Below are 26,133 nucleotides of genomic sequence, written 5' to 3'. Positions count from 1 at the left end.
ATTACACGAAGTGGCCAGAGGCCTACGCGGTGCCGGACCAAGGGGCGGTCACTACTGCGGATATCCTGGTGCGGGAGTTCTTTTGCAGATTCGGGGTTCCGGAAGAACTGCACAGTGACCAGGGGAGAAATTTTGAGTCGGAGGTCATGGCAGAGGTCTGCCGCATCCTGGGAATCCATAAGACCAGGACGACGCCCCTTCATCCGCAGAGTGACGGACTGGTGGAACGTTTTAACCGCACGCTGGCGGCGCAGTTGGCCATGGTGTCGGACAAGAACCAGAGTGACTGGGACAGGCACCTGCCGGTAGTGCTGCTGGCCTGTCGCTCCGCTGTGCAGGAGACGACGGGATTCATGCCGGCTCTGCTTATGTTCGGGCGCGAACTGAGGACGCCGGTCTCCCTGGCTTTTGGGGCGCCTCCTGACGGGGGCGGGTACGCTTCGGACACGCCCACTTTCGTCTCAGACCTTATGTCTTCGCTGGAATTAGCGCACCGTCTAGCGCGCTCCAACCAGTCTGCTGCCGGGCAGAAGCAGAAGCGTGCGTACGACACGCGCTGCTTTGGGGACCCGTTGGCGGTGGGGGCGAGGGTTTGGCTATATAACCCTCAGCGGAAGAAGGGACTGTGCCCGAAGCTCCAGTCGGCCTGGGTGGGTCCGTGCTTGGTGCTGTCCAGGCTGGGGGAGGTGGTGTATAAGATCCGGTGGGGCAGACGCGCTATGATTGTGCACCGTGATAGGCTGGCCCCCTATAGGCCGAGACTGTCGGACACTGTGGACGGTGGTGCGGAACCTGCCGGCCTTGCACTCGTGCCTGATCTGTACTCTGGCTCTTCGGAGCCGCTGGCAGGCGGTGCTGTGCCTGGCCCCTCCAGGCTGCCGCGGGCACGGAGGCCGCCTGCCCGCCTTAATGACTTTGTTTGCGACTGATTGCGACCCTTGGGAGGGGGGCTATGTGGCGGCTCTGGGTTGTGTGTGTGGCTGCCTGTAGGCATGTTTATGTTCTCCTGTGTGCGAGGATGACAGGGGTGGGGCATCTCCCTTGGGAGGGGTTATGCAGAGAGGGTGGGCACCACTCTGGATCTGCCATCTGGGAGACACACAGCTGGGTTGCTAAAATTCAAAAGTATTGTTATCGAGATTAGGGGTGGGCGATATGGCCCTAAAATAATATCACGATATTTCATGGTATTTTTGCGATAACGATACTCTTGGCGATACAACAAAACACTCAAATTAAAATTATTTCAAGAATATGCTACTGCAACAAAATGAAAATTAAATGTTATTATTGCATATGATATGGCACACCCTTAACTGAGATATTAAAAAATACAAGAATTTTATCAGATTTGTAACAGAAGTCAATGATCCAGAATGTCATGATCCTAATAGTGCACTCCAAATATCTCCATATATCCAGGATTAAAGTATAAATAATACAATGAATGATACTGGACAGATATAATCTGTCACTAGTAGATATATAATGAAAAATGAGAACAGTTGGAATTTTTCTTTTGCTAAAAACAGCAAAAAGTATTATCCTGATGTGATAATTAGGGGTGGGTGATATGGCACGATATTTCAGGGTAAAATATTGTTCACGATATTCAAAAATATTGGCGATATTATCGCATACGATACGATATGGCCCACCCCTAATTGTGATAATACCATGAAATATCGTGATATTATTTTATGGCCATATCGCCCACCCCAAATGTAAACACAATTCATTATTTAACAGATGTCACAAACAAATGTGTGTATATAAAGCTATTACTTCTGCCTGTCTTTTTTCTCAATTAAGTAATTTTTAGAGAATTAAACACATCCTGTTAAATTTTATGTGACCCGTTGTGTGCTGTCAAAACCATACACCCAGAAAGACATGATCATTGACATGACATGAACTGAATGTTGTAGCTGAGTATATTCTGAACATAAAGAATGAGCAAACAGCTCCTTTGTGTCAACAAAAATTCGTTTGGTATTTTAAAGCTGGAAAATTAGAGATTAGTTGTAAAATGGACTTGGATTGTAGTGAAACATGATGACGAGAACAAACTTTTGTCAAGTTGCCCCCTGATATAGAATAACGGACTGCAAAATAATTTGTTTTGGAAATGTCTGAATTCTAGCTGTTTTTAAATATATCTCTGTATTATTCATGCATTTCAACAGAAGTCTGTTCCACTATCCTACTTATGCATACATTATCGTGACTAAATTTTCATGATGGGGGCACCCAGACTACTCCCTTAAGGTGGTGTACAAATTGCAATTTCTTTTCATATGCAACACTATGCCCGTATTCCTAGCATTGTTAGCTTGTTGGGAGCTAAAAGTATTGTATTTTGAAATGCTGAGGGTGAACAGAGGTTGGCTATTCAACAAAAGTTTGCACTCGTTATCATGTTTTTTTAAGTCTATCTCACATAAGCTTTCTTCTTTAATAAATAAATAAACTAATAAACTATAACCACCTATCATTTAAGGACTCTAACATACATTAATTGACAGCCCATTAATTGTATAAATGAGTGACAAGTGCAGTCAAAGAAAAGCGGAACCTAATAGTGCACTCCAAATATCTCTGTTTAATAAAGGAGCTGTTGAGCATTTAGCATGAGTCTCACGGGTCTTCCTTCCTCTTCCACGCCACAATACATTATAATAATGACTGGAACACAACCCACTGAGAAGACGTTTTTACAACACTACAGATGCTCAGGGATGTTTTCATGGTGCCCCAGAGTATCAATGTAAAAAAATATCCTTTTTGGCACAAATGGTTTCCTTTAATGAATTGTTTTATCAGTTTAGTAAACGTTTTTCTTGATTAATTAAATGTAATAAATTATTCAGAGTTATGTTCCTACCTTAATGCATTAGGGTCTCTGTAGTTTTCGTCCTGCCAAGTGGCTTAATACAGAACAATTGTCATCTCATCAATAAACATTAAATTCACTACACAGAGGATCTGTGGAGGTTCTAGGATTTTTAGAAAGGAGAGTAAGGGGGCGTCCAGGGGCCACGTTATTCATAGGGGGACCACGTGGTAAATCTATGGAGGTGATTTTGTGGCAAAAGTTACACAAAAATGCAAACAAAACTCAAAGTAAAATAAAAACAGAATGTTATATCAATATAATTGGTTACTTTATTATTCTTTGCAGCAATTTGAAAGTTATTTGCGTTTGGATTTTTGCCAGTCTTTGCTTTAATTTTTGTGTTTTTATGGCTTTTGTGGATTTTAGACAGGGACACTTCAGGGTGGTCAATACGTTTTAAGCTGGGGCCAATGTCCTTGTGACCCCGCCCCTAGAACCTCCAGTGCAGAGTAGTGCGTCTAAAACATGAAAAAAATATAGAAATTCTTGTATTTTCACATAAAATTATTTAAGTCATACTTAAGAAAATATTGGACATGCGTGGGTAACAGGCACCACCAGGACTGCATCTTTCTAGCGCACTAGGTAGTGTACTAGGCGACAGGCTGCACGGGCGCCAATCGGATAACAGCCTGTGTGTTCGCCAGAGCTCGTCACGTGACCCCTGGTCGTAGGCCCTGCTGTAGGGAAAGAGGGGAAAGGAAAGATGGCGGCTGCAGGAGAGCCGGAGCGGGACGCCGGACGTTCAGTTTGAGCTTCGGCCAAAAATCGAGTCCGGTGCTTCGGTGTGGGAGCGGCGGACACTTCGGTGGAGGGTGCCGAGGTGTCTTGCTCGGATTTCCGTTCAGTTGAAAGCGCGGAAGGAGTAAAGAAAAACGGCTGAAATTAATAACAACAATAATAACAGTTGTTATTATAGAGGCAGAAAGAGGGTAAATAAGAAGAATGAGGGGGCGGAGAGGCAGGCTGGGAATGCCCGGTCTTACACGGGAGGGTCCCGCAGCACCAGCACGGGGTGCCCAGGGTAGAAGGGGCAGAGGCAGCAGGGGCGGCAGAGGCCGCGGCCGGGGCAGCAAGGGGGTCACGGCGCGGGACTCGCGGGAGATTGTGCTGGGCGCGGGGGAAGCCCAGTACAGCTCCAGGGGGCGGCGGTGGAAGTGGAAGGGGAGGAAGAGGAGAGTGGAGGCGGGCAGGGGGAGAGGCTGGAGCCGCGGCGGAGGCAGAGGGAGGCGGACAGCGGGGAAAGTGGAGTACGATGACCGGGACAGTGAGGAGGAGGTGGGGTGCCTGCGCTCCGAGGAGGAAGAGGAGTATGAAGAGGAGGAGGAGTTTACACGCGAGTCCGATTATGAGTATGATTACAGAGGTGAGGATGGAGATGGAGATGAAGATGATGATGAAGTGATGGATGATGATGACGGGCCGGATTATGTGGCGGAGGAAGAGGACGAGGAGAGCATCTTGCAGGGAAACACTCCAGGTACTAGCAACTCTGACATTCTCACTCTTACACACTCGCTTAGTCTCACATTCTCTTACACTGTCAGTTTATTTCTCTCTCTCTCTCCCTCTCCCTCTGACTTTTACCAACACACTCTCTCACTCTCACACAAACATTCACTCATTTTCTTTCACACACTCACATTCTCTCTCCCACACTCTCTCACACACACTCATTCTCTCATACACACTCACATTCTCTCTCTTTCATACACTCACATTCTCTCACACACTCTCACTTTTCTCACTCCTCACACTCATGTTCTCACTTTTAGACACTTACGCTCACTTTCTCTATCGCTCTCTCTCTTTCTCTTTCTCTCTTACACACATACACTCTTTCCCTCTCTCGCTTTCTATCTGTTTGTTTGTTTTGTACACACACTCACTTACTCTTTCCCTGATTGTCTCTCACACACACAGTCACATTTTCTCTCTCTTTCTGCTTGTCTCTCACACAGTAACACACTCTCCCTATCTATTTGTGTGTGAATGTAATGATGGCAATAAAAGTGATTACAATACAAGAATGAAAGGATCAGTTAATTGGGGGAAAATGTAGAGGAATGTCTATCAGTCATTGATATCAGTGATGTATCACCGAAAGGTAAACTGCAAGGAATCACAGATGATCAGGCTGAGGCTAAGGCTTTTTTTGCACAATACAGGTGCACTTTCACAGAGTAGGTACACTGAAGGCATCTGTATACGAATTCTTGGTTGGACTGCACATAATCCATCATGGGTTGAGCACAGTGTCTTGTGTTGTGCCGCTCACATGGGTGATAAGCTGTGAGTGTTTTTTTGTTTTCAATAAAACAGTAAAAATGTTACAAATTAAAAGCTCTGAACTTGTATTAGCAAAGTACCAAGTTTCGTTTGTCTTCTGTTTCTATTGTTTTTGCTTTGTAGTTTCTCTACCTGTGTATCTATATATGTTATTCTTTCTGTCTGTATCTGTCCATTATCCTGTCACCATCCATTTGTCTTTACCTGCATTATTATTTGTACATAATAAACGGATAGATTAATGCTGTTTATAAACAAAATCTGGCCAATTAAAGCTGACTGATTAAACCTTCTTTTCTTCTTTCTTTCTTTTTTTCTTTCTTTTAAATACATCAGGTCGCAGGAGGTCACGAGTGTACCGTCCATGTGCCCCTGTCTTTGAGGAGAAAGATATTCCTCCTCTGGACCTTCCCAAAACCTCAGATGACCTGCTGATCCCGGCGACGCACCTCCTCACTGCAATCTCCATCTACGAGGTGCTGAGGAACTTTAGCACAGTCCTGCGTCTCTCTCCATTCCGCTTTGAGGATTTCTGTTCCGCTCTGTCGGGACAGGAGCAGTGCACACTGCTGGCTGAAACACACATATCTCTGCTGAAGGCCATCCTAAGCGAGGAGGACACCTCTAACACCAGCTTCGGCCCCACCGACCTAAAAGACAGCGTAAACTCAACTCTGTATTTCATGGATGGAATGACGTGGCCTGCGGTGGTGCGGGCGTACTGTGAGAGTGACCATGAGTTCATTCATGTTCTGAAGTTCTTGGATGTAGAGGATTACCCCTGCGAACCTCTGGAGAGCAAGCTGAAAGGTGAGGGTGTGTGTATGTGTAGAGAAGTGTTGTAGAGAGAAAAGGGGCAATATTATCTAAAACAAATAATATTTTTTTGTGAAATACAAGAAAGTTCTTAAGAGACCAGAAACCTATTTTTTACTGTCTATTTTTGAATATTGGGGACAAAATTTTTTTATGAGTGTAAACAAACAAACTCCTAAGCACACATTTATTACCAGTTCATACAGTCTATATATGTATACTAGGGGTGTGCCATATCATATCGTACGCAATAAAATCGTCAACATTTTTGAATATCATGAACGATATTATACCCTGAAATATCGTGCCATAACACTCACCCCTAATTATCACATCAGGGTACTACTTTTGTGGCTGTTTTAAGCAAAAGAAAAAAATCACACTGTTCTCATTTCCTATTAAATATCTACTAGAGACAGATTATATCTGTTCAGTATCACTTATTTTACTTTAATCCTGAATATATGGAGATATTTGCAGTGCATTATTATTAGTAGTATCATGACATTCTGAATCATTGACTTCTGTTACAAATCTGCTAAAATTCTTGTTTTTTTTATTTCTTAGTTAGAGGTGTGCAATATCATATCGTATACAATAATAAAATGTAAGTTTTGTTGTGTTACAGTAGTGTGTTTTTTATTTTTTTTGTCATATCATCAAAAGTATTGTTATCGAGATTAGGGGTGGGCGATATGGCCATAAAATAATATCACGATATTTCATGGTATTTTTGCGATAACGATACTCTTGGCGATACAACAAAACACTCAAATTAAAATTATTTCAAGAATATGCTACTGCAACAAAATGAAAATTAAATGTTATTATTGCATATGATATGGCACACCCTTAACTGAGATATTAAAAAATACAAGAATTTTATCAGATTTGTAACAGAAGTCAATGATCCAGAATGTCATGATCCTAATAGTGCACTCCAAATATCTCCATATATCCAGGATTAAAGTATAAATAATACAATGAATGATACTGGACAGATATAATCTGTCACTAGTAGATATATAATGAAAAATGAGAACAGTTGGAATTTTTCTTTTGCTAAAAACAGCAAAAAGTATTATCCTGATGTGATAATTAGGGGTGGGTGATATGGCACGATATTTCAGGGTAAAATATTGTTCACGATATTCAAAAATATTGGCGATATTATCGCATACGATACGATATGGCCCACCCCTAATTGTGATAATACCATGAAATATCGTGATATTATTTTATGGCCATATCGCCCACCCCAAATGTAAACACAATTCATTATTTAACAGATGTCACAAACAAATGTGTGTATATAAAGCTATCACTTCTGCCTGTCTTTTTTCTCAATTAAGTAATTTTTAGAGAATTAAACACATCCTGTTCAATTTTATGTGACCCGTTGCTGTCAAAACCATACACCCAGAAAGACATGATCATTGACATGACATGAACTGAATGTTGTAGCTGAGTATATTCTGAACATAAAGAATGAGCAAACAGCTCCTTTGTGTCAACAAAAATTCGTTTGGTATTTTAAAGCTGGAAAATTAGAGATTAGTTGTAAAATGGACTTGGATTGTAGTGAAACATGATGACGAGAACAAACTTTTGTCAAGTTGCCCCCTGATATAGAATAACGGACTGCAAAATAATTTGTTTTGGAAATGTCTGAATTCTAGCTGTTTTTAAATATATCTCTGTATTATTCATGCATTTCAACAGAAGTCTGTTCCACTATCCTACTTATGCATACATTATCGTGACTAAATTTTCATGATGGGGGCACCCAGACTACTCCCTTAAGGTGGTGTACAAATTGCAATTTCTTTTCATATGCAACACTATGCCCGTATTCCTAGCATTGTTAGCTTGTTGGGAGCTAAAAGTATTGTATTTTGAAATGCTGAGGGTGAACAGAGGTTGGCTATTCAACAAAAGTTTGCACTCGTTATCATGTTTTTTTAAGTCTATCTCACATAAGCTTTCTTCTTTAATAAATAAATAAACTAATAAACTATAACCCCCTATCATTTAAGGACTCTAACATACATTAATTGACAGCCCATTAATTGTATAAATGAGTGACAAGTGCAGTCAAAGAAAAGCGGAACCACTGACTGTATATTTGATCTGTATCTGTGATCTTATACAGTCATTTGGAGAGGAACTCAACCATTGACTGTATATACGAATTATCTTGCATACAGTCATGCATATATAATACAATTCGTCTATACAGTAACTGGTAGAGATATGTAGATATAATATATGTGACTCACTGTTGTGAAAGGACAGGGGTCATACACACTTTTTGCCAAACATATTCGCTTAGCCATCAAAATAATTGAAGTCAGGTTCCAGTCACTTCCATGGACACAATTGTATAAAGCCAAGCACCTTGGCACGTGGACTACTTTTACAAACATTACTGAAAGAATGAGTCAGGAGCTCAATGAATTCTAGCGTGTTACCGTGATAGGATGCAGCACCTGTGCAAGTCATGAAATTTCCTCACTACTAAATATTCCAGTCAACTGCCAGTGATATCACAATAAAGTGTAAGTGATTGGGCACGAAAGCAGCTCCCTCTTTCAATGTAAAAAAACAGAGAAGGGTCATTGGATGCTAAAGCACATCGTGTGCAGAGGCTACCTTCTACCTACCAACTTCATGTGGCTTAAGGTTATCTCATGAACCGTGCGTAGAGAGCTTCATGGAATAGGTTGCCATAGCCGAGCAGCTCCATCCGAGCCTTACATCACCAAACACAATGCAGGCGAACAGATTTTTAATTTTTTTTTTACCTTAGTATTGTTTAGAGATTAGTTCATGAATGGTTTTCTTCTGAATCTTCTGCTTTTAGTCCTACAGTTCCTGGTGGATCAGTTTCTGGCCACTAACCGTGCTCGAGAGGAGCTGATGTCAGAGGGTGTGATCCAGTATGATGACCACTGTCGTGTGTGCCATAGCCTGGGTGACCTGCTGTGTTGTGAAACCTGCTCTGCTGTGTATCATCTGGACTGTGTACGGCCACCCCTGAAGGCAGTGCCGGAGGAGGAGTGGCAGTGTGAGGTGTGTGTGGCGCACCGGGTTCCAGGTGTGTGCGACAGCATTACTGAGAGCCAGAAGACCCGCCCCTACATCAGACAGGAGCCAATCGGATTCGATCGCCACCGGAGGAAGTACTGGTTTCTCACCCGCAGGGTCATTGTGTAAGTCTTAACTTTGCAACAACTAACTAGTTTACATTGATACAGCGAATGTGTTTATAAATATGTTTTTAGTCTACTGTGCTTTTTGGGTGGAACAGAAAGCAGAAAGGTCTTTTTAAAGATCTACTTAAATTAACAGCTTTAGAATCATGTTGATTGTACACTGACTATAATAAGGACAATGGCATCTATGCTGCTGAAGGCTGCTACCGCACTATGTAACTTTGGTGAAGCTGCACAAAATCTCTCTTCAGAGCTGTTGGTCATGTTAGTGAAAAATCCTGTAAAACTATTCCCCCTCCTCAATCCATGTTCTTCTTTTACTTCATCTTTTCAACAAGCACATGTCTAAGGCCTTTCATGGAGGGAGCTTAAAGCATGATTTGTATTAACATCAGTGAAGTAAAACTAAATGGAACTCCTCAAATGTAGGGGTAGCCCAGGAGCGAAGAATATCAATCGACTTTTTTTGGTTTAATCCACTCCGGCAGATTGTCTTTAGGATGCTTACTCATCATATGCTTACTCGAATAAAGTAAACTGCATAACCCACAATGCTCTTTTCTACCTTTACTTCAACAGTGAAGAGGATGGAGAGCATGAAAACAAAACCATCTGGTATTACAGTACAAAGGTACAGCTGGCGGAGCTGCTGGAGGTGCTGGATAAAACGAAGTGGGAGAAGCAGCTGTACCGCACGGTGGACGAGCTTCGGGAGGAGATCCACACACACATGGATATCACAGAGGAGCTCACCAACAAGGCTCGCGGGAACAATAAGTGCTACCTCACTGCTGCCAATGGTAAGACTGCCAACAATCACTGTGCTGTTCTCATTATATTCTCAGCTGATTTACTCTTCTGCCTGCTGATTTAGTTTCATTTAGAGTAATATGTTTAATTTGGATTTTATTTTGGGTGTCTCTTGTTATGTGTACTGTGATCATTCAATATTATTATTATTAGTAGTCATTGCATTAGTAGTAATTAGGGGTGAGTGTTATGGCCCTAAAACAATATCACATTATGGCTGCAACTAATGATTATTTTGGTAGTCGACTAATCTGATGATTCTTTTTTTCGATTAGTCAACGATTATTTCTGCCATGTTCTCCATCTCTAAAAACAGAAGAAAAAGCTGACATTTAAGTGTCAAAGTGTCAAAGTGGTTTTTATTGTCATTTCAGCTATATACAGAGTACACAGTGAAACGAAACAACGTTCCTCCAGGGACCATGGTGCACATAAACACAGTGTATACAGAACAATAGTGCAACAGTACAAAAGTGCAGACAGACAATACAACACAATACAGACAAAGAATAATAAATAACAAGACAGTGTGCAAGTTATGCAGTGTGCAAAAAGTGTGCAAAAAAGACCAGTGAGGTAGTAATTACCTCTATTACACAGTGTGCAATAGAGTCCAGTGAGGTAGTAGGGTTTTTAGTGCTTTCCATTTTCTGGGGTAAGAGTGTGTGCATGTACAGAAAAAACATCAGTTCAGTCTCTGCAGTTGAGGAGTCTGATGGCTTGGGGGTAGAAGCTGTTGCAGAATCTGGTCGTGCTGGACCGGATGCTGCGGTACCTTCTTCCCGAAGGCAGGAGGGAGAACAGTTTGTGTGAGGGATGGGTGGGGTCATTCACAATGCTGGTTGCTTTGCGGATGCTGCGGGTGGTGTAGATGTCCGTGATGGAGGAGAGAGAGACGCCAATGATCCTCTCAGCTGTCCTCACAATATGCTGGAGGGTCTTGCGGTCAGAGACGGTGCAGGTCCCAAACCAGGCAGTGATGCAGCTGCTCAGGATGCTCTCAATGGTCCCTCTATAGAAGAGTGTGAGAATGGGTGGAGGGAGACGGGCCTTTCTCAGCTTCCGGAGGAAGTAGAGACGCTGCTGGGCTTTCTTGGCTGTAGAGCTGGTGTTCAGGGTCCAGGTGAGGTTATCTGCTAAGTGGACACCAAGGAACTTGGTGCTCTTAACAATCTCCACAGAGGACCCGTCGATGTTGAGTGGAGAGTGGGTGTGTTGTGCTCTCCTGAAGTCAACAACCATTTCCTTTGTCTTGTCCACATTCAGGTGAAGGTTGTTGACTGTACACCAGTTGCGATTAAAAAAGGCATTTAAATGTCTAGGTGTTGTTGTTAACGTTTGAAGTACTGATAAATAGTGATAATTGCAATCTGTTGTGTTTGGGCACTTTTGGAGACACAGACTAAGTTGAGTGTTAACAGTGGACCATTTACCTATCTCCCATTGCACTTCTGTCCCCAGCACTTATCTTTTGCTGTACTGTTACAAATTAAAGATTAGTCGACAAATTTCATTGACTAATCGTTGCAGCCCTATTGGTTACTACGGCAACAAAAAAAATTACTATAAATATAAGAGTTTCAAACATTCAGTAGACAGAAACAAAAACTTATCAAAAGTAAAATAATATAAAACAAAATAAAAAATGTAAAACAAATAATTTGGCAAAAAAAACATTAAAACAGTAAAAGTAAATATAAATATTAGAACAAACAGTAATAAAATTTATGTTTGGTAGATTATTTCTTTGTATCAATGCTGGAAAGCCTGTTAATTTCCCTTTTAAATGGAGCCACATTTGTAAGGAACATGCGTATGTGGGATGAGCAACAGAGCTGTGGGTTGCTCCCATGATAAATATGCCAAATCCTCTCTGCCAATGCCAAACAGCTTATTTTGCCATTAACTCATTTGTTTTTTGACAATCTTGTTGGGATGCCTACTGTACAACCTGTCTCTTACATCCCCTTTTAGAGATATAATTTGGCCTTCAATCTGGAGATGGTACTGGCGCTCACTCCAAATAATGCCACAATTTTGCCACAGACAAATTTTTATGGGCACAACCCACTCTGCTGCGCATCCCGCAAATGCTTGTTTCTAACAATTGTGGAACAATTTAAAAGGGAAATGAACAGGCTTTCCAACAGTAACCATTTATACTGTTATTGTTTGAGTGTAGTTTGTTCAGTATATTAAACTATAATATAGAATATCACTTACCTCAAGTTGCTGCGTATATACTGTTTATTAAAATGTTTAGTCTGTTGTCAGTCAGCCACACTGGCACATTTACTTAGCATTGTCTCCTGTTATCACTGCACTTGTTAGTTTTCCATTCGGATTGACTCTTTGGAAAAAGGAGGGAAATTAGTGGGCTATACTCACAAAGCATGGTATCAGCTCTCTTTGAGATGCTAATACTGTTATCAGTAACACAGCCCCCATACCAGCTATCCCCCCAATTGTCTGCTTTGTGCTTTGTCCCACCCTGGTAACCACCCCCCCAACAGTGACATGAATGAAGCAGTGACGTGGTACAGGATTAGTGAGTGTGTGAAGTATAATGATTCATAACTAAAGTTCTGAAACTATTTTGGGTGATATATAATCTTTTTACGTATGTGTGTTTATAATTGGGTTCAGTAAGTTTCCTCACTTGTAAAAAAAAAAAAAAAAAGCTTCCCCTCCATGTTGCTTCCATGCCAGATTTAATGAGTTGGAATCTATGACTACATATGTGTTAGAAAACAGAATATAAAAATAAACAATGCTGGAGATTATGTCTGTTAGATGTTGACAGTCTGTTTAGATAAATTTGCAGTTGCAGTTATCCTAGTATATACTTTATGCACCCACCTATGGTTAAATGAAGTAAAAATGACTTTAAATAATAGGTATTTCTTTAAATAATTTTAAGTTTAGTAATAAATAAGCAGATTCTACAGAGATACATTTTAGTACACAAAAAATACAATTTATTTAATTAATTAGGGGGACAATAACTGTTCCATGTACAGTTATTCAATTCATGTTTAAAGAAGTTGTATTCTGACAGAATTTGTTACTTTTATTAGAGGAGCTATTGAATAATAATGAACATAAAACAGTACATACAAAACAATATGTATATACATATACCATTAACTTGTTTTATATTTAAAATGCATATACATGTCTAAACTTTCTGTTCTGTTTTTTAATGTTTCAAAAAATAAATAATTAATAAAATAATTTTGAAAATGGCAAAAACATTTAAGCAGGAAAGCTTGGTCTGCAAATTTGACTGAATATTACTTTTATCAATAATCACTTTATACAGTTATTTTCCTTTATATCATATTACATCTGTTTTAAAACTGCAGAATTTTGAATTAATCCTACTCATGTGCTGTCTCTCAGAGGAGATCCTGGAGCGTGTGAGGACCAGGCAGGAGGAGCAGATGGAGGAGGTGAAGAGGAAAGCTGTAGAGGAGTTGGGGAGACTGAAGAAGGAGGAAACTCAGGACCAGCCGTCCTCATCTAAGAAGGAGGAGCCCGACAAGCCTTCAGAACAATCCACTCTGTGCCAATTGGACACCGAGGAGTCTATCTCTGCAGGTAATAAATTACCTCCAAAAGCAGTACATTTATAGCTGCATATAGACGCTCAGAAAAGAACACCTGTCTGGCAGCTTTTCACTCTCAGTAGTTCAAAAAATAGCATTTAATGAACTGTCGTCTATAAATATTAATTTATTTAATTTCATTAATTCAATCAAAGTACAAGCCTAATGTGCCCATGTTGACTGATTGCTAGGCCTTGGTATTTGTAGCAACTTTGCAAAGTCATAATGCAAGCATCAAAATAAAATTCAACAGATACAAAAGTATTGCATTTAACATAACTCATTGTTATAAAAATAGTGCGTTATTTATTAGTAGTGTAAAAAAAAGCATTGTTGGACAGTGCATCGCAATAGAAAATTTGACATAGTGCATAGTCGGAACATACAATTCCATGACCTGTTTATAAAATCTATTGAAGTTGCACCTAGAGGCCTGCTATTGCTAGTCAAAGAGCCATTGGTTGTAAGCAAAGGGTATGTCAATCATTTTTGTCAGTCACGCAAGTGTTGTTTTTTCCCCACTATGTGGTCGTCTCACAAGTTTTGAGTCTCATGGGCCAGGAGACACGCAGATCCTCCACCCAGCCCTCACAAGCCAAATGGAGCCGAATTAAAAAGTACTTAATATAATACTTTAGTAAAGATTCACAAAAACCTTTTTAAGGATAGTAATGCATAATATTTCCTTTGCTACTGTCCACATAAAAATGTTACATTTACTCAAGATTGCCTAAAGAATAAGTGATTAATTGAAAAATAAAACAGCGCAGTTTGTTTATGCTCAGAACAGTACAGAGAGCATTTATACCATGTGCATTTTTTTATTGTTTGTTTACACAGAAAAGGTCTCTCTTTTTTGTCATTAAAATCATGAGCAGAGTGCATCATTACATCTTTAGTATATGGTATATCTGCTCTGTTAATTTTCTGTTTTAATTAACATTATTTAATTTAAGGTACTTTTTAAAACTGTTTCATGGACACTTTTAAATCAGTTCACTCAATAGCAAACCTTATGTGATATAAATTAGTATATGGTATAAAGTAATGTTTTCCTTATAGTGGAGGAATATGTAGTTTAAATTTAATTGGTTACACTAAGCTAATATGTACATACCTGTAAATAAGTAAGGTTACACTTATCATATTGTGGATTATGTTATAGTTGTGGACCAGACATGTCCCTTTGTGTTTGTGAACTTGTTTCTGGACTTCAGAAAATGCTTGGCTCATCACCACTGTGTTTCTGTGTAGCTGATGTGCCGTCTGGTGGCACAGTGAAGCACTGCAATTTAAAGTTCCTCAGTCCATTGAGTTCTGGGGCTGAAAAATCTATCAATGATTCTCAGCAGAGCTCTAGCTATATATACCTGGACAGTCTACCTAAACCAGCAGGTACAGCAAAGAGATGCCATGCTTTATTTAGTAACACTCTTTTAGTGCATGCACCCCAACTTTTGGCATTTTGAAACAGTTATATGATGCAGTTTATTTATTAAGTGCTTATTTTAGAGTTCTAAAATTTTACATGTGGCATGGCCAAAAGAAAATGGATCATAATTATAAATGTATTATACATTTAATAATTCATTATAAAAATGTATAAATTCAACAAAAACAAAAGTAAATAAAGAACATTTATATTTTATTTTAATATGTAAAGTAAAACTTTCTTTCATTCTTTCTATAGTATCTGTCTTCTCGTCTCCTCTCTCTCTCTCAGGCGGTGAAATTATGTGAATGTTGTGTTCAGTACTAATGAGCTGCAGCTGATATGGGTTGTTGACCCTGTCTTCCTGCCTTTTCTTTAGCAAAAATGATTCACAGATTCCAAATCAGGTCATAAGCCTTTCATCTGCTGTCTGATCTGACGCATGATACAGCCTGCTCGCCCTAATCAGCTGTTGCTGCAGCACTATACATGCTGTGTGTGTGTGTCTGTCTGTATGTGGGTGTGTGTCTGTGTGTGTGTATGTGTTTTATAATGTCTATAAAAAGAATCACTATCACATCAGTATATATGTGCGTGTGTGTGTTTCTGTTGCTGTTCTGTTTCCTATTCATGCAATTAAAGAATCATGTGTGCTGTTTTGTCTCCCATTAGATAAGTGTCCAGGTTTGGGCGTAAATGCTGATGAGACAGCTGATGAGAACAGCAGAAGTAGCCTAAAGGGAACAGATTATCTGGACCAGGATGAGAAGAGTGAGTTTTGAGAGAACTGTCTAAACCTGTTCATTAATATTCTGACCTACAGAAAGAAGTATGACTATACCTGTTTGACGTTATTTTATTTTGTAGAAACGTTTTGGTTCAGAAATCCTCCCTGTTTTATCATCAGTTGCTGATAAAGCAGATCTGAATTTTCAGCCTATTTAAACTTCTTTAAATGTTTGTAAGGGAGTTAAATAAAAAGCTGCTCATTAAAGGATGAGCAATTAAACAAATAATGCTGGTTATAATGTTAGAATTATTCAGAAAATGGCAATATTTCATGAAATTAGTTTTCATTTTAAAGCTTATTTTTTACAGTGTTGAGTTAAATAAATGTAATGGGCTAAATGAATAATTTTGAGTCAATTAAAATGACACAAAACTGCTAAATAATTAAATAAACGCAATTATGTTAAAAATACAACTGACGAAAATCGACTTAAATAAAATAATTGTGTTAAATAAATATGAGCGACAGATAAACAAATATAACTGCCTGGGTTAATTAAACATAACTGTGTTTTATATTTTAAAACATAATTAAGTCAGCAGGTTGCCAAATACAGGTTACCCTGTTCTTATTTTTCTATTAAATTTTTTTGTGGAATATTTCGATGCTTTAGACGCCTTTAAATGCCATTCAAAGCGGACTGTAGCCTGCACACTTACTGTGTTAAAACTGAAAAAAGCTGATTTTGCCCTGGGTTATCAGAACACTTAGGGTTCCTCAGTGCAGTGCTGTTGGGCGGCTAGCACTAGCGGTTAGCCGCTAATGCTGCTGCACCCAGCTTTAGTGTGTTTTTTTTTTTTTTTTTTTTTTTAAGATTTTTGTATAATTTTTTGTACACTTAACTTAGTTAGCTACCGCAACCACCCCACCCAGCGGCGAGACTTGCTGGATTAGAAAAAAACATGGCGACACCCCTGTTCCTTACTAGAGTTGCATAATGCACCTTTTAATCCAGTTCGCCTTGTGTATTAAAAAATAGACCAGAAAATAGATGTTTTTTGATAGTCCACCTTATAATACAGTGCGCCTTATAATCAGGTGCGCCCTCTATGTGTTTGCAGGTGAGGGGAAAGAGAAGAGCACTGGAGAGACGCCAGCTGGAGTGAGAGGGCCGATGACAGCCACACGCATGGTCACTCGACTGAGGAACCCAGTCAGCAAGCTGAGTCTGCAGAAGAGCCAGCAGGTGGCAGCAGCACTACACGATGCCAATAGAGGATACAAGGAGGGAAAAGAGGTGGGAGCTCAAAGCTGTGGGGGGAAACCGTTAAACTGTGATGTAGTCTGGTCCTACAGGACTAGAACTGCACCTCTATACTCTAGATTTTAAGATTTATTTAGGTTCTTTGGTTGCCTTGGGTCATCTTAATACGACAGCTTTGCTTGCAGAGAATTTTTCAGTTTCTTCAGTCTGTGTGTTTCATCTTCACTTGAAGATGTTCTTCACTGTTCTTCTCTTCTCCACATCTTCCCTATCTCCTCAGGTTCTAGCGGTCAGCCAGCAAGTAGAAGTCTCTCGTCTGAACCCACGTAGCACCAAAGATTTAGTCGTTAAGGGTTCGCTGGGTTCCTACTTCCGCTTGGGCCAGGAGGGCAAATACAGAGTCTACCAGAACCAGTACAGCTCCAACGCGTTAGCCCTCAACAAGCACCAGCACAGAGAAGACCATGACAAACGCAGACACCTGTCCCACAAATTCTGCATGACCCCTGCTGGAGACTTCAAGTGGAGCGGCTCTGTACATGGTTCTATGTCGCTGACCATCTCCACACTTAGGCTCACCATCATCCAGCTGGAGAACAATGTCCAGACACCTTTCTTACACCCCAACTGGGCCTCCCATAGGTATGAATGTTGTGGGTTGTACTACTCTAACACACCACAGTGTACATTTTAAATATATGGACAAAAAGTACTGAGACACTTACTCATTTATTTTTTTTTTCACTTCCTCATTTAAATTATGGATATTAAAAAAAGTTTATCATAGTGTGTTGGGAGTAACTGTTTATACTGTCCATGGAATGTTTTCTACTAGATTTTATGGAATTGCTTTAAAACTACCCCACCTCATCACCCCCAACTCCCTAACTTATTGTATAAGTATTGGATTGAGCACAATAATTCCTGAGATCACAGTTTCACTGCTTCACAGCTCAATACTGGAGGAATTTATTTTACTCTATTTTACTCTCTCTGTCCCTTAAGGTTTTTTTTTTTTTTTTTAATTAATTTTTTAATTATTATTGAAACAAGGGTATCAAAACAGCCAATTTATATCACAAAATACAGTACTAAAGTACTAAATAGCCATAGAAATGATTTCCATTTAAATAAGCATGTTTTCTTAAATAAACAAACTAAAAATGTCACACAACAACATTTCTGTGATTAATCATAATTAAGGTTATGATTTTTTCCCCCCAATTTTTTAAATACTGGTATTTTTACCTGTATATTTGCGAGGGAAAAAAAGTATTAATAGTGTTATGTGGTTTAGGTCTGGCAGACTAGATTTAGACTAGAGTCTTTTTTGCTGCATTATTTTTATAATATCTCAGGTTAGTTTTGATTCTTTTCAAATAAGAATATTTTTAACAAGTTTCTAAGTTGCTGAGTTCAAATAAGAGCTTTAATGGAGGACCTAGTGTAGCTGCATATATTTATATTTATCAATGCGACAGTGCGAGCCTTCTCATGGCTCTTGGACAAAAAACATAACGCTACATCAATACATTTTCCAAAAAAATTAATGAGTATCAAAATAGGGTTTATGTCATAGTACTATTAGAAACCCAACCAAGCATAATAGGCACCACAGCGACCGTTTGAGACACCATACACACCATTTCTAGTGTCAGACGTAAGCAATGTTGGCTCACATGGACTGTAAAGAGAGCTGGCAGATCATGCTAATGTAACATTTTTATGTTTCCACTCAGGGCGAATTGGATCAAGGCCGTGCAGATGTGCAGCAAAGCGCAGGAGTTTGCTCTGGCTCTGGCTATCTTGGAGTGTGCCATCAAACCAGTGGCCATGCTGCCTGTGTGGAAGGAGTCGCTGGGACACACACGGTAAACCTTGCTGAGGGAGTCATTCACACCTTTAGGAATACATGTCAAATTATATTAGAGCACAAATCTGAGAGTTCTGTGTGTGATATAATAGTGGGATGTTGTGTTTTTTTAACAATAGATAGATAGAACAATCTAGAGCCACAATGAGAATCCTGGAATTCCATTTGAAACAGCGACCAGTTAACCTGAAAATATACACAAGTTGGCACTTGTTCCAATTCCTTGCTCAGTTCTTATCAGCTTTTTGAGCAAGCTGAAGAAGGGACAATTCCCTAGTGCACAGTTTTATGCTTTCCTGATGTTGTGTGCTTACCTCAAAAAGGATGAGCTAAACTAAAACATGCAGGGAAGGAAATGCTCCAGGACCTCTACAGAGTTTGCCAAGATTTTGTTTGGCTTAGTAGCCAGCAATAGATAATTCTAGTTTATTAAACAAAATTACACCAATAAATTAGATGGTTGATTACATATTTATACTTATCTAGGGGTGTTTGATAACAGGGCAATTTAGGGATAGTTAGTCACAATTACAAACCTTGCAGGGGGCTTTTCATTTGAAAAAAGGGATGCATACACTGCAGCCAGCCTTCATCGGCCTGGAGCAGTTTAGCTGTGATTGCTAACAGCCTGGTAAAACCGCAATATTATAGACAACCTACATTCAAGTTCGCTCAGTAGATCATCTGTATTTTTCACACTTCTAAATCAGCAGGTCTCACCGCTGGGTGGTGGTGGCGGAGGGTAGCTAACTAAGTTAAGTAAAGCTCAGCTAAATAAAAAAACTGTAATATAAAAGACTTTTTGACTTTTTTTAAGTCAAACGAGCATCAGATGTTAATCTACACAGATTTCTCTCCTGAAAACTGTTTATTTAGGTGAGTAAGGTGCTTTCGTTTATATACAGTAAGCTTAGATTCCCAAATTTCTCCAGCACTGGAGAAATTCGGCTAGAGCATCAGCATTAGCGGCTAACCACTCCAGCAGTGCTAGCTGGGGTTAGCAGCAGGCTACAGGCTGATAATACTCCACTCTGAACGGGGAAATAGCGAGCACAGTTAGCAGGTGATGCTAAAGCTGCTCCAGCAGTGCTAGCCAGGGTTAGAAGCAGGCTACAGGAAGATAATACTCTCCACTGAACGGGAAAAATAGCGAGGGTGGTTAGCGGCTAATGCTAAAGCTGCTCCAGCAGTGCTAGCCAGGGTTAGAAGCAGGCTACAGTCCGATAATACTCACCTCTGAATGGGAAAATAGCGAGCGTGGTTAGCGAAAAATACGGTATCATGGCTTACCACAAGATATTGCCAGAATAAGACCCCTCAGCAGATATAAGGGGTTTAATAACTGAGGCAACACAGAGTGTTGTCTGTGTTGTCAGTCTGTCTGTTTATGTGTCTGTCGATCTGTGTGCCTGTCTGTGTCTGCTCAACTGTAACACCAATTAGAATTTACTTGAGCTTCTTACATGAGTAGGACTTGCTGTCTGATTCTGTTTGATGTTTTTTTTCCTCTTATTTACATTCTCTGGCTTCACTGCATCAAAGGAAACATGCACAAACGAACACCATTTAATCACATTTGACTAAACCTCTCCCTCAAAGACTGCCGCGGCGGCCACGCTGACCGCTAGCACCAGCCCTGCACGCGATGCACGAGGATGCTTTCCGAGCATCAAAGGTGTGATTTGTGTTGTAAACTAATATTTATATAGACTCCGTATTTCTTGGTGCAGCCCACTTAAAGCGAAGCTCACAGTGCGAGAAGGAGAGTGGCTTTCCTGGCCTCGGTTTGGCCTGGACTTATCCCTGGGGCTAACGGCTACATTAGCCGGCCTGCTCTCTTTCACAGACCCACCAGGAGTGCTTTAGTGTAGTGTTGGCACTGGATATGTTCCAGAGTAAACCCAGGAGCTGCTCTAGTGGGCCTTTCATCATATTTCTAGAGTGTGTGTCTGTGTCAAAAGGGGAGAGAAAAAGTGGGTTGGTGGGCTGAGTCCTAGTTCGTTTGTGTTTTATCAAGTGTAAGGCAGTCTGTTTGATGACTTGTTGTGTGGTGCAGGCTTCACCGCATGACAGCGCTGGAGCGAGAGGAGAAAGAGAAAGGGAAGAAGAGGGAGAAGAAGCTGGAGGAGGAAGAAACCATGCAGCAAGCCACCTGGGTCAAATACACCATTCCAATTAAACACCAGGTAAGGTTTTAAACAGTGCAGTGGTCGTCTGTTTTAGGTACTGGAGAGCCAACAGTCAGCACAGTTTGGTGACTGCCCTGCTCAAACACAGCTGTTTCAACTCCTCTGTTGATGTCAAGTTTGTCTAGACGTGTGAGAAGCAGGGAAATCACCAAACCGTTCTGGACAACAGCCTTCTCTAGGGCTAAAACTGATGAGCCAGACATCCTTTGCTTTCTCTCAAGCATTAATGAGACATACTAGGTGCCTAATCCCCTGAAACAGTCTGTGGTTTGTCTCTACTCTCACCACTTTTGTTGAGGCATGGGCTCCATAAGGTCTCTGAAGGTGCCATGTGGCACTAAGATGTAAGGATCAGAGACTTTCAATAAAAGTTTGGCAATTCCTGTCATGAAATGCTAGATTCTTGGGTGCTTTTCCAGTTCAAGCACATCTGATTCATCTTTACTGTTAATTGACAGATTTGGTAGGTCCGTTAGAGTTGGAAATCAGTGAACTGTAACTGGACTCTGGCCCCTATTGCCCACCACTGCTTTAAGGTCCTCTAAGTTGTGGGGTGGGGCCCTGTATGGATCAAGGTACTGATAGTAAACCATGGGGGCCATGACACTGTCATCCCTGGTTCACTGGTTATCCTCCTTTTGACTACTTTTAATAGATACTGGCTACTGTTGACTGGAAAACTTCTGCAACTTTGCAGTCTTGAGCTGCTCCCATCCAATTGTCTGTTCATATATATTTGGCCATTGCCAAAGTGGCTCAAGCTTCATACTGCTCATTTCTCCCATGTCCAGCATGTCAACTTTATCACTTAACATATAGTTTATCCCAGATGTGCAGCTGTTTGGAGACCTGTGAAATTACTGTCTGTGAGAACCTGGTGTACTATGTCACTGAAGTTTCCACAACAGTGGCCAGTTTGTACCCAAAGCTGCCAGTTACCATCTAACAAACTGAATATTCAAGTTGTTCACATGCTCCCGTCTTGTTTCAAGATCTATAGGTATAACGTTTAATGTTCTCTGTAATGTTTTTGCTCATGTATCTGTTTTTGCACACTCGCAGAAGTTGTACATACCCAAACATATCAGATTTTAAATTCTGGGTAGTCGTTAGATTATGAGAAATGTCATATGCCACTGTGTTCCTGTTCTGAAGGTTTGGAAGCAGAAAGGTGAGGAGTACAGGGTGACCGGCTATGGTGGCTGGAGCTGGATCAGTAAGACCCACGTCCATCGCTTTGTGACTAGGCTACCTGGCAACACCAATGCCAATTACCGCAAACAGCTGGAAGGTAAATACAGTCATCAGCTCAGGGGAAGAAACTGTTTCACCCATTGTCTCTACAGCATGTTTAATTTTGTGTGTAGCCTTGGTCAGTTCACTGAAAACACATCTTCTTGTTTTATCACCAGCTGCTAAGAGAAAGAAGATCCCTATAAAGCACCATAAAGTAAAAACTGCAAGAAGTACCAAGGCATTGGACAGTAGTGGAGTAGAGGACGGGAATAGGTTAAAGGTGGATGAACGGAGAAAGGAGGAGTTGGAAGCTAAAGAAGTAAATTCCCCTGACTCTCGACTAGGTGAGAAAAGGGGGAGCCTGCTCATAACTTCAGTTCTTGTTATTTCACTGTTTCTAGAACAAATCTGTGAGCAGGGCTGTTTATTGGTAAGAACTTGGTGATACAATATGTATGTATCACAATATAGGGGTTACTTGTCAATTTGCAGGGGTTGGACAATGAAACTGAAACACCTGTCATTTTAGGGTGGGAGGTTTCATGGCTAAATTGGAGCAGCCTGGTGGCCAATCTTTATTAATTGCACATTGTACCAGTAAGAGCAGAGTGTGAAGGTTCAGTTAGCAGAGTAAGAGCACAGTTTTGCTCAAAATATTGCAATGCACACAACATTATGGGTGACATACCAGAGTTCAAAAGAGGACAAATTGTTGATGCACGTCTTGCTGGTGCATATGTGACCAAGACAGCAAGTTTGTGTGATGTATCAAGAGCCACAGTATCCAGGGTAATGTGAGCATACCACCATGAAGGATGAACCACATCCAACAGGATTAACTGTGGACGCAAGAGGAAGCTGCCTGAAAGGGATGTTCGGGTGCTAACCCGGATTGTATCCAAAAAACACAAAGCCATGGCTGCCCAAATCACGGCAGAATTCAATGTGCACCTCAACTCTCCTGTTTCCACCAGAACTGTCCGTCGATACAATACATTTTTGTGGTCTAAAACCAGGTGTTTCAGTTTCATTGTCCAAATCCTGTATTTCACTATAATATTTTGTGTGATTTGTTTAAATACATTCTTAGGAAAACTGTCATAGCATTACAATTTACATGTAAATATATTATAAAAAAAATCCTGTGTTTTTGAAAACTGATACAGTATACAGTAATTATAGCTAATTAGAACTAATAACTAAGTAACAATATATTGTGATATATAAATCACAATATATTCTTACACACACTTACACACTTTTTTATTGCTTGCAGCTTCTGCAGAGCAGAGAGAACGTCTTTCTGTTTCCGAAGAAGAAAAAGTTAAACAGGAGGAGGGAGCGTCCAGACCTTCATCACCAGGCCAGAGACCATTCTGCTACGACCTGGTGAACGTTAGTGAGGGTTTCCTGTCTCGGACAGCCTATAAGAAGAAGGTAAAGGCTTCCAAACTGGATGGGCTGTTGGAGCACCGGGAAAAGCAGCAGGATGCGGAGGAGAAACGGCAGCACAATTGGTATAAGTCTGCCATTGCTTCAAACCCCAAGGTTGTGATCCAGAGGCTTGAGTTTAAAATTGACCCTCATGATGGGGTGACAACTATACGACCAGAGGTCAAACCTGAGACGAAGTATCAGGTTACAAAGACTGCAGAGGGACTTGAGTTGTCTGCTGGCTCAGATGCAAAGATAGCCTGTTCTGCTTATGGTTCTACAGATGAGCCAAATGGTATTAGACAAGTTACAGAGAACAAGTGCCTCCAAAGGACTGAGGGTTCAGCAAATGAGTTTGTAGGGCAACTGGGGACTGTTGGAGGGAGTAACTCACTTGGACTGAGCCAGTCTGATTTAGAGACGAGTAACTTGTCGACTACGCCACTTTTCTCAAGGGACGCTGCTGAGCAGCTTGCTAGCATAGGGATCCAACAAACTACTGTGAGTGCACCAGCACAAACGAATAGCTTAAAAACATTTGGTGAGAATGTAAGTGCGTGCAAGGAAGAGGAGAGCAAGGGAAAGACTATTAAAGACAAAACAACATTAAAGTCTCCTCTTTCTTTGCAAATAAATGGAAGTAATGTTACAGAACCTGTTTCAAACACAGTCATCAAGGACACCTCTTTAAATCGGACCAGTAGTCTAGTAACCAAGATGTCTGATAAAGGGATAGAGGACAATGAGAAGGCTCTGTTCCTTAAGGATGCTCTGAAGCCTCTGATGAATGGAAATGCTCTTCTGGACGGCCATCCAGAAAAGACAGTCAGCATAGAAGGCACAAGGGAAAACCCAGAATATCTTCCCCCTCAGAAAGTGCCCCGTCTAGGGGACACTGTGGAAGAACTGGCCTTGTCCTCACCAACCATACCCCACCCAGCCAAGGCATTGCTTACAATGGATGGCAAAGAGTATGGAAACTGCACTGAAGCCTGTATAGAAGGGACCGATAAAGTATGCCAAAGGATAATTGTCTCATCACCTGTGCTTTCAGCCGAAGAATCTAGCCTTAGCAACGATTTCACAGAGAGCAGCTGCAATAGTGGTTCCAAAACATCGGTAGATACAACTGATACAACAGTCACACAAGTTTCCACAACAACAACAACATCCACCACCACCACAGTTTGTACAGAGTCTCAGACAGCCCAAGGCTGCAACGTCTCTAGTCTCAGCACCACAACCAAAACAACAGTGACCCACGTGACCTTGCCTGCAGCTCAAGGTCAAACAGAGCACCTTGATGTTGCGAAGGAAACAAAGACCACCCTAACCTCCTCATACTCGTCCCCTTCCTTCTCAGTAACGATAAGCAGAGATCACTCCACGCGAGAGCGGGTACGTCTGCAGGTGTTGAGCCACGTCAAAAAGCCTAGGTCGGGTACGGCCCTGCCGACCTACCGCAAGTTCTCCACCAAAAGCTGCAAGAAAAGCATCTTCGTCCTGCCCAGCGAAGAGCTCAAAAAGCTGGCCCGGAAGGGAGGCTTTAGGGAAGTGTCTGTGTTCAGCTACAACGCCAAGCCAGCCACAGATTTCTGGCCTTATCCTTCTCCCAGACCCACCTTTGGCATCACCTGGAGGTGAGTTGGTTATTATACTTAGTGTGTCACTTCCTGCATATCAGGATGAGGATTCTTCACAAGAATGCGATAACTAAACTGCTTTCAGTACTTTGTTTTAAAGATATTGTGGCTTGTGTTTATAATCGTTCCTGCCCAAAACCAGTCAAAAGTTTGGAAACACGATTTTTTTTCATTAGATTGTAGAGTAATATTAAAGACTTAAACTATGAATGAACATATATTCAGTTAGGTTGTAGGCAACATTGTTTTGACCCTCACAGACACCAGACATGAAATTAAAGGAAAAGCAGTTAGGATGGAGATTTTGTGCTCGTGGGCTCCCCCTAGAGTTGCAGAGTGTAATAAATGTATCAGGTGGATTAGTTTCTCTTTCTTGTTTTCTGGCTTTCACAGACATATTCGGTCTCTTTCCAGCTTCTGCCAGAGTGTCTGTATGTTAGTTTGTAAAGAATGAACCAGTAGTCCTTGTAGAACTGTTAGAACTAAAGGTCAGAAAGCAGGTCGCAGTTCTCACGAGTGTAGGGCGTTGGTTGCAGCGCTGCAGTGAGTTTTAAGCTGTAATTTTGCTTCTTTAAAAAGATAAAAAATCAAGGAAATCCTACCTAGTGGGGCTTTAACAAGAGCTCAGCACCTTTAGAACTCATTTAAGAGAGTTGGAGAACCATTCCAGGGTTCTACCTCATGAAGCCCACTGATTC

General features: G+C 40.9%; 1 protein-coding gene across 3 annotated transcripts in view; it reads left to right on the top strand.

Annotated features, from left to right (window-relative positions):
• The first annotated feature begins 3,520 nt into the window (after positions 1-3,520).
• The window catches only part of LOC103030154 (nucleosome-remodeling factor subunit BPTF), a 64,225-nt gene continuing 41,612 nt past the window's right edge, over positions 3,521-26,133 (top strand). For 2 of the 3 annotated variants that reach the window (XM_022675593.2, XM_022675592.2), the window contains exons 1-13: positions 3,522-4,376; positions 5,522-5,995; positions 8,865-9,213; positions 9,796-10,016; positions 13,429-13,626; positions 15,739-15,837; positions 16,918-17,093; positions 17,341-17,702; positions 18,800-18,931; positions 20,990-21,119; positions 22,278-22,413; positions 22,535-22,702; positions 23,635-25,432. In XM_022675593.2, the coding sequence (XP_022531314.2) occupies positions 3,842-4,376; positions 5,522-5,995; positions 8,865-9,213; positions 9,796-10,016; positions 13,429-13,626; positions 15,739-15,837; positions 16,918-17,093; positions 17,341-17,702; positions 18,800-18,931; positions 20,990-21,119; positions 22,278-22,413; positions 22,535-22,702; positions 23,635-25,432 (4,778 nt within the window). In that variant the 5' untranslated portion in view covers positions 3,522-3,841. Of the gene's footprint in view, positions 4,377-5,521; positions 5,996-8,864; positions 9,214-9,795; positions 10,017-13,428; positions 13,627-15,738; positions 15,838-16,917; positions 17,094-17,340; positions 17,703-18,799; positions 18,932-20,989; positions 21,120-22,277; positions 22,414-22,534; positions 22,703-23,634; positions 25,433-26,133 lie in introns of all 3 variants that reach the window. The other variant, XM_022675590.2, reaches the window with a different exon arrangement.

The sequence above is a fragment of the Astyanax mexicanus genome, chromosome 5 (genome assembly GCF_023375975.1).
Source record: "Astyanax mexicanus isolate ESR-SI-001 chromosome 5, AstMex3_surface, whole genome shotgun sequence".
In the NCBI taxonomy this organism is placed as follows: domain Eukaryota; kingdom Metazoa; phylum Chordata; class Actinopteri; order Characiformes; family Acestrorhamphidae; genus Astyanax; species Astyanax mexicanus.
Note: the sequence above shows the minus strand (reverse complement) of the source record. Positions and strands in the feature narration are given on the sequence as shown.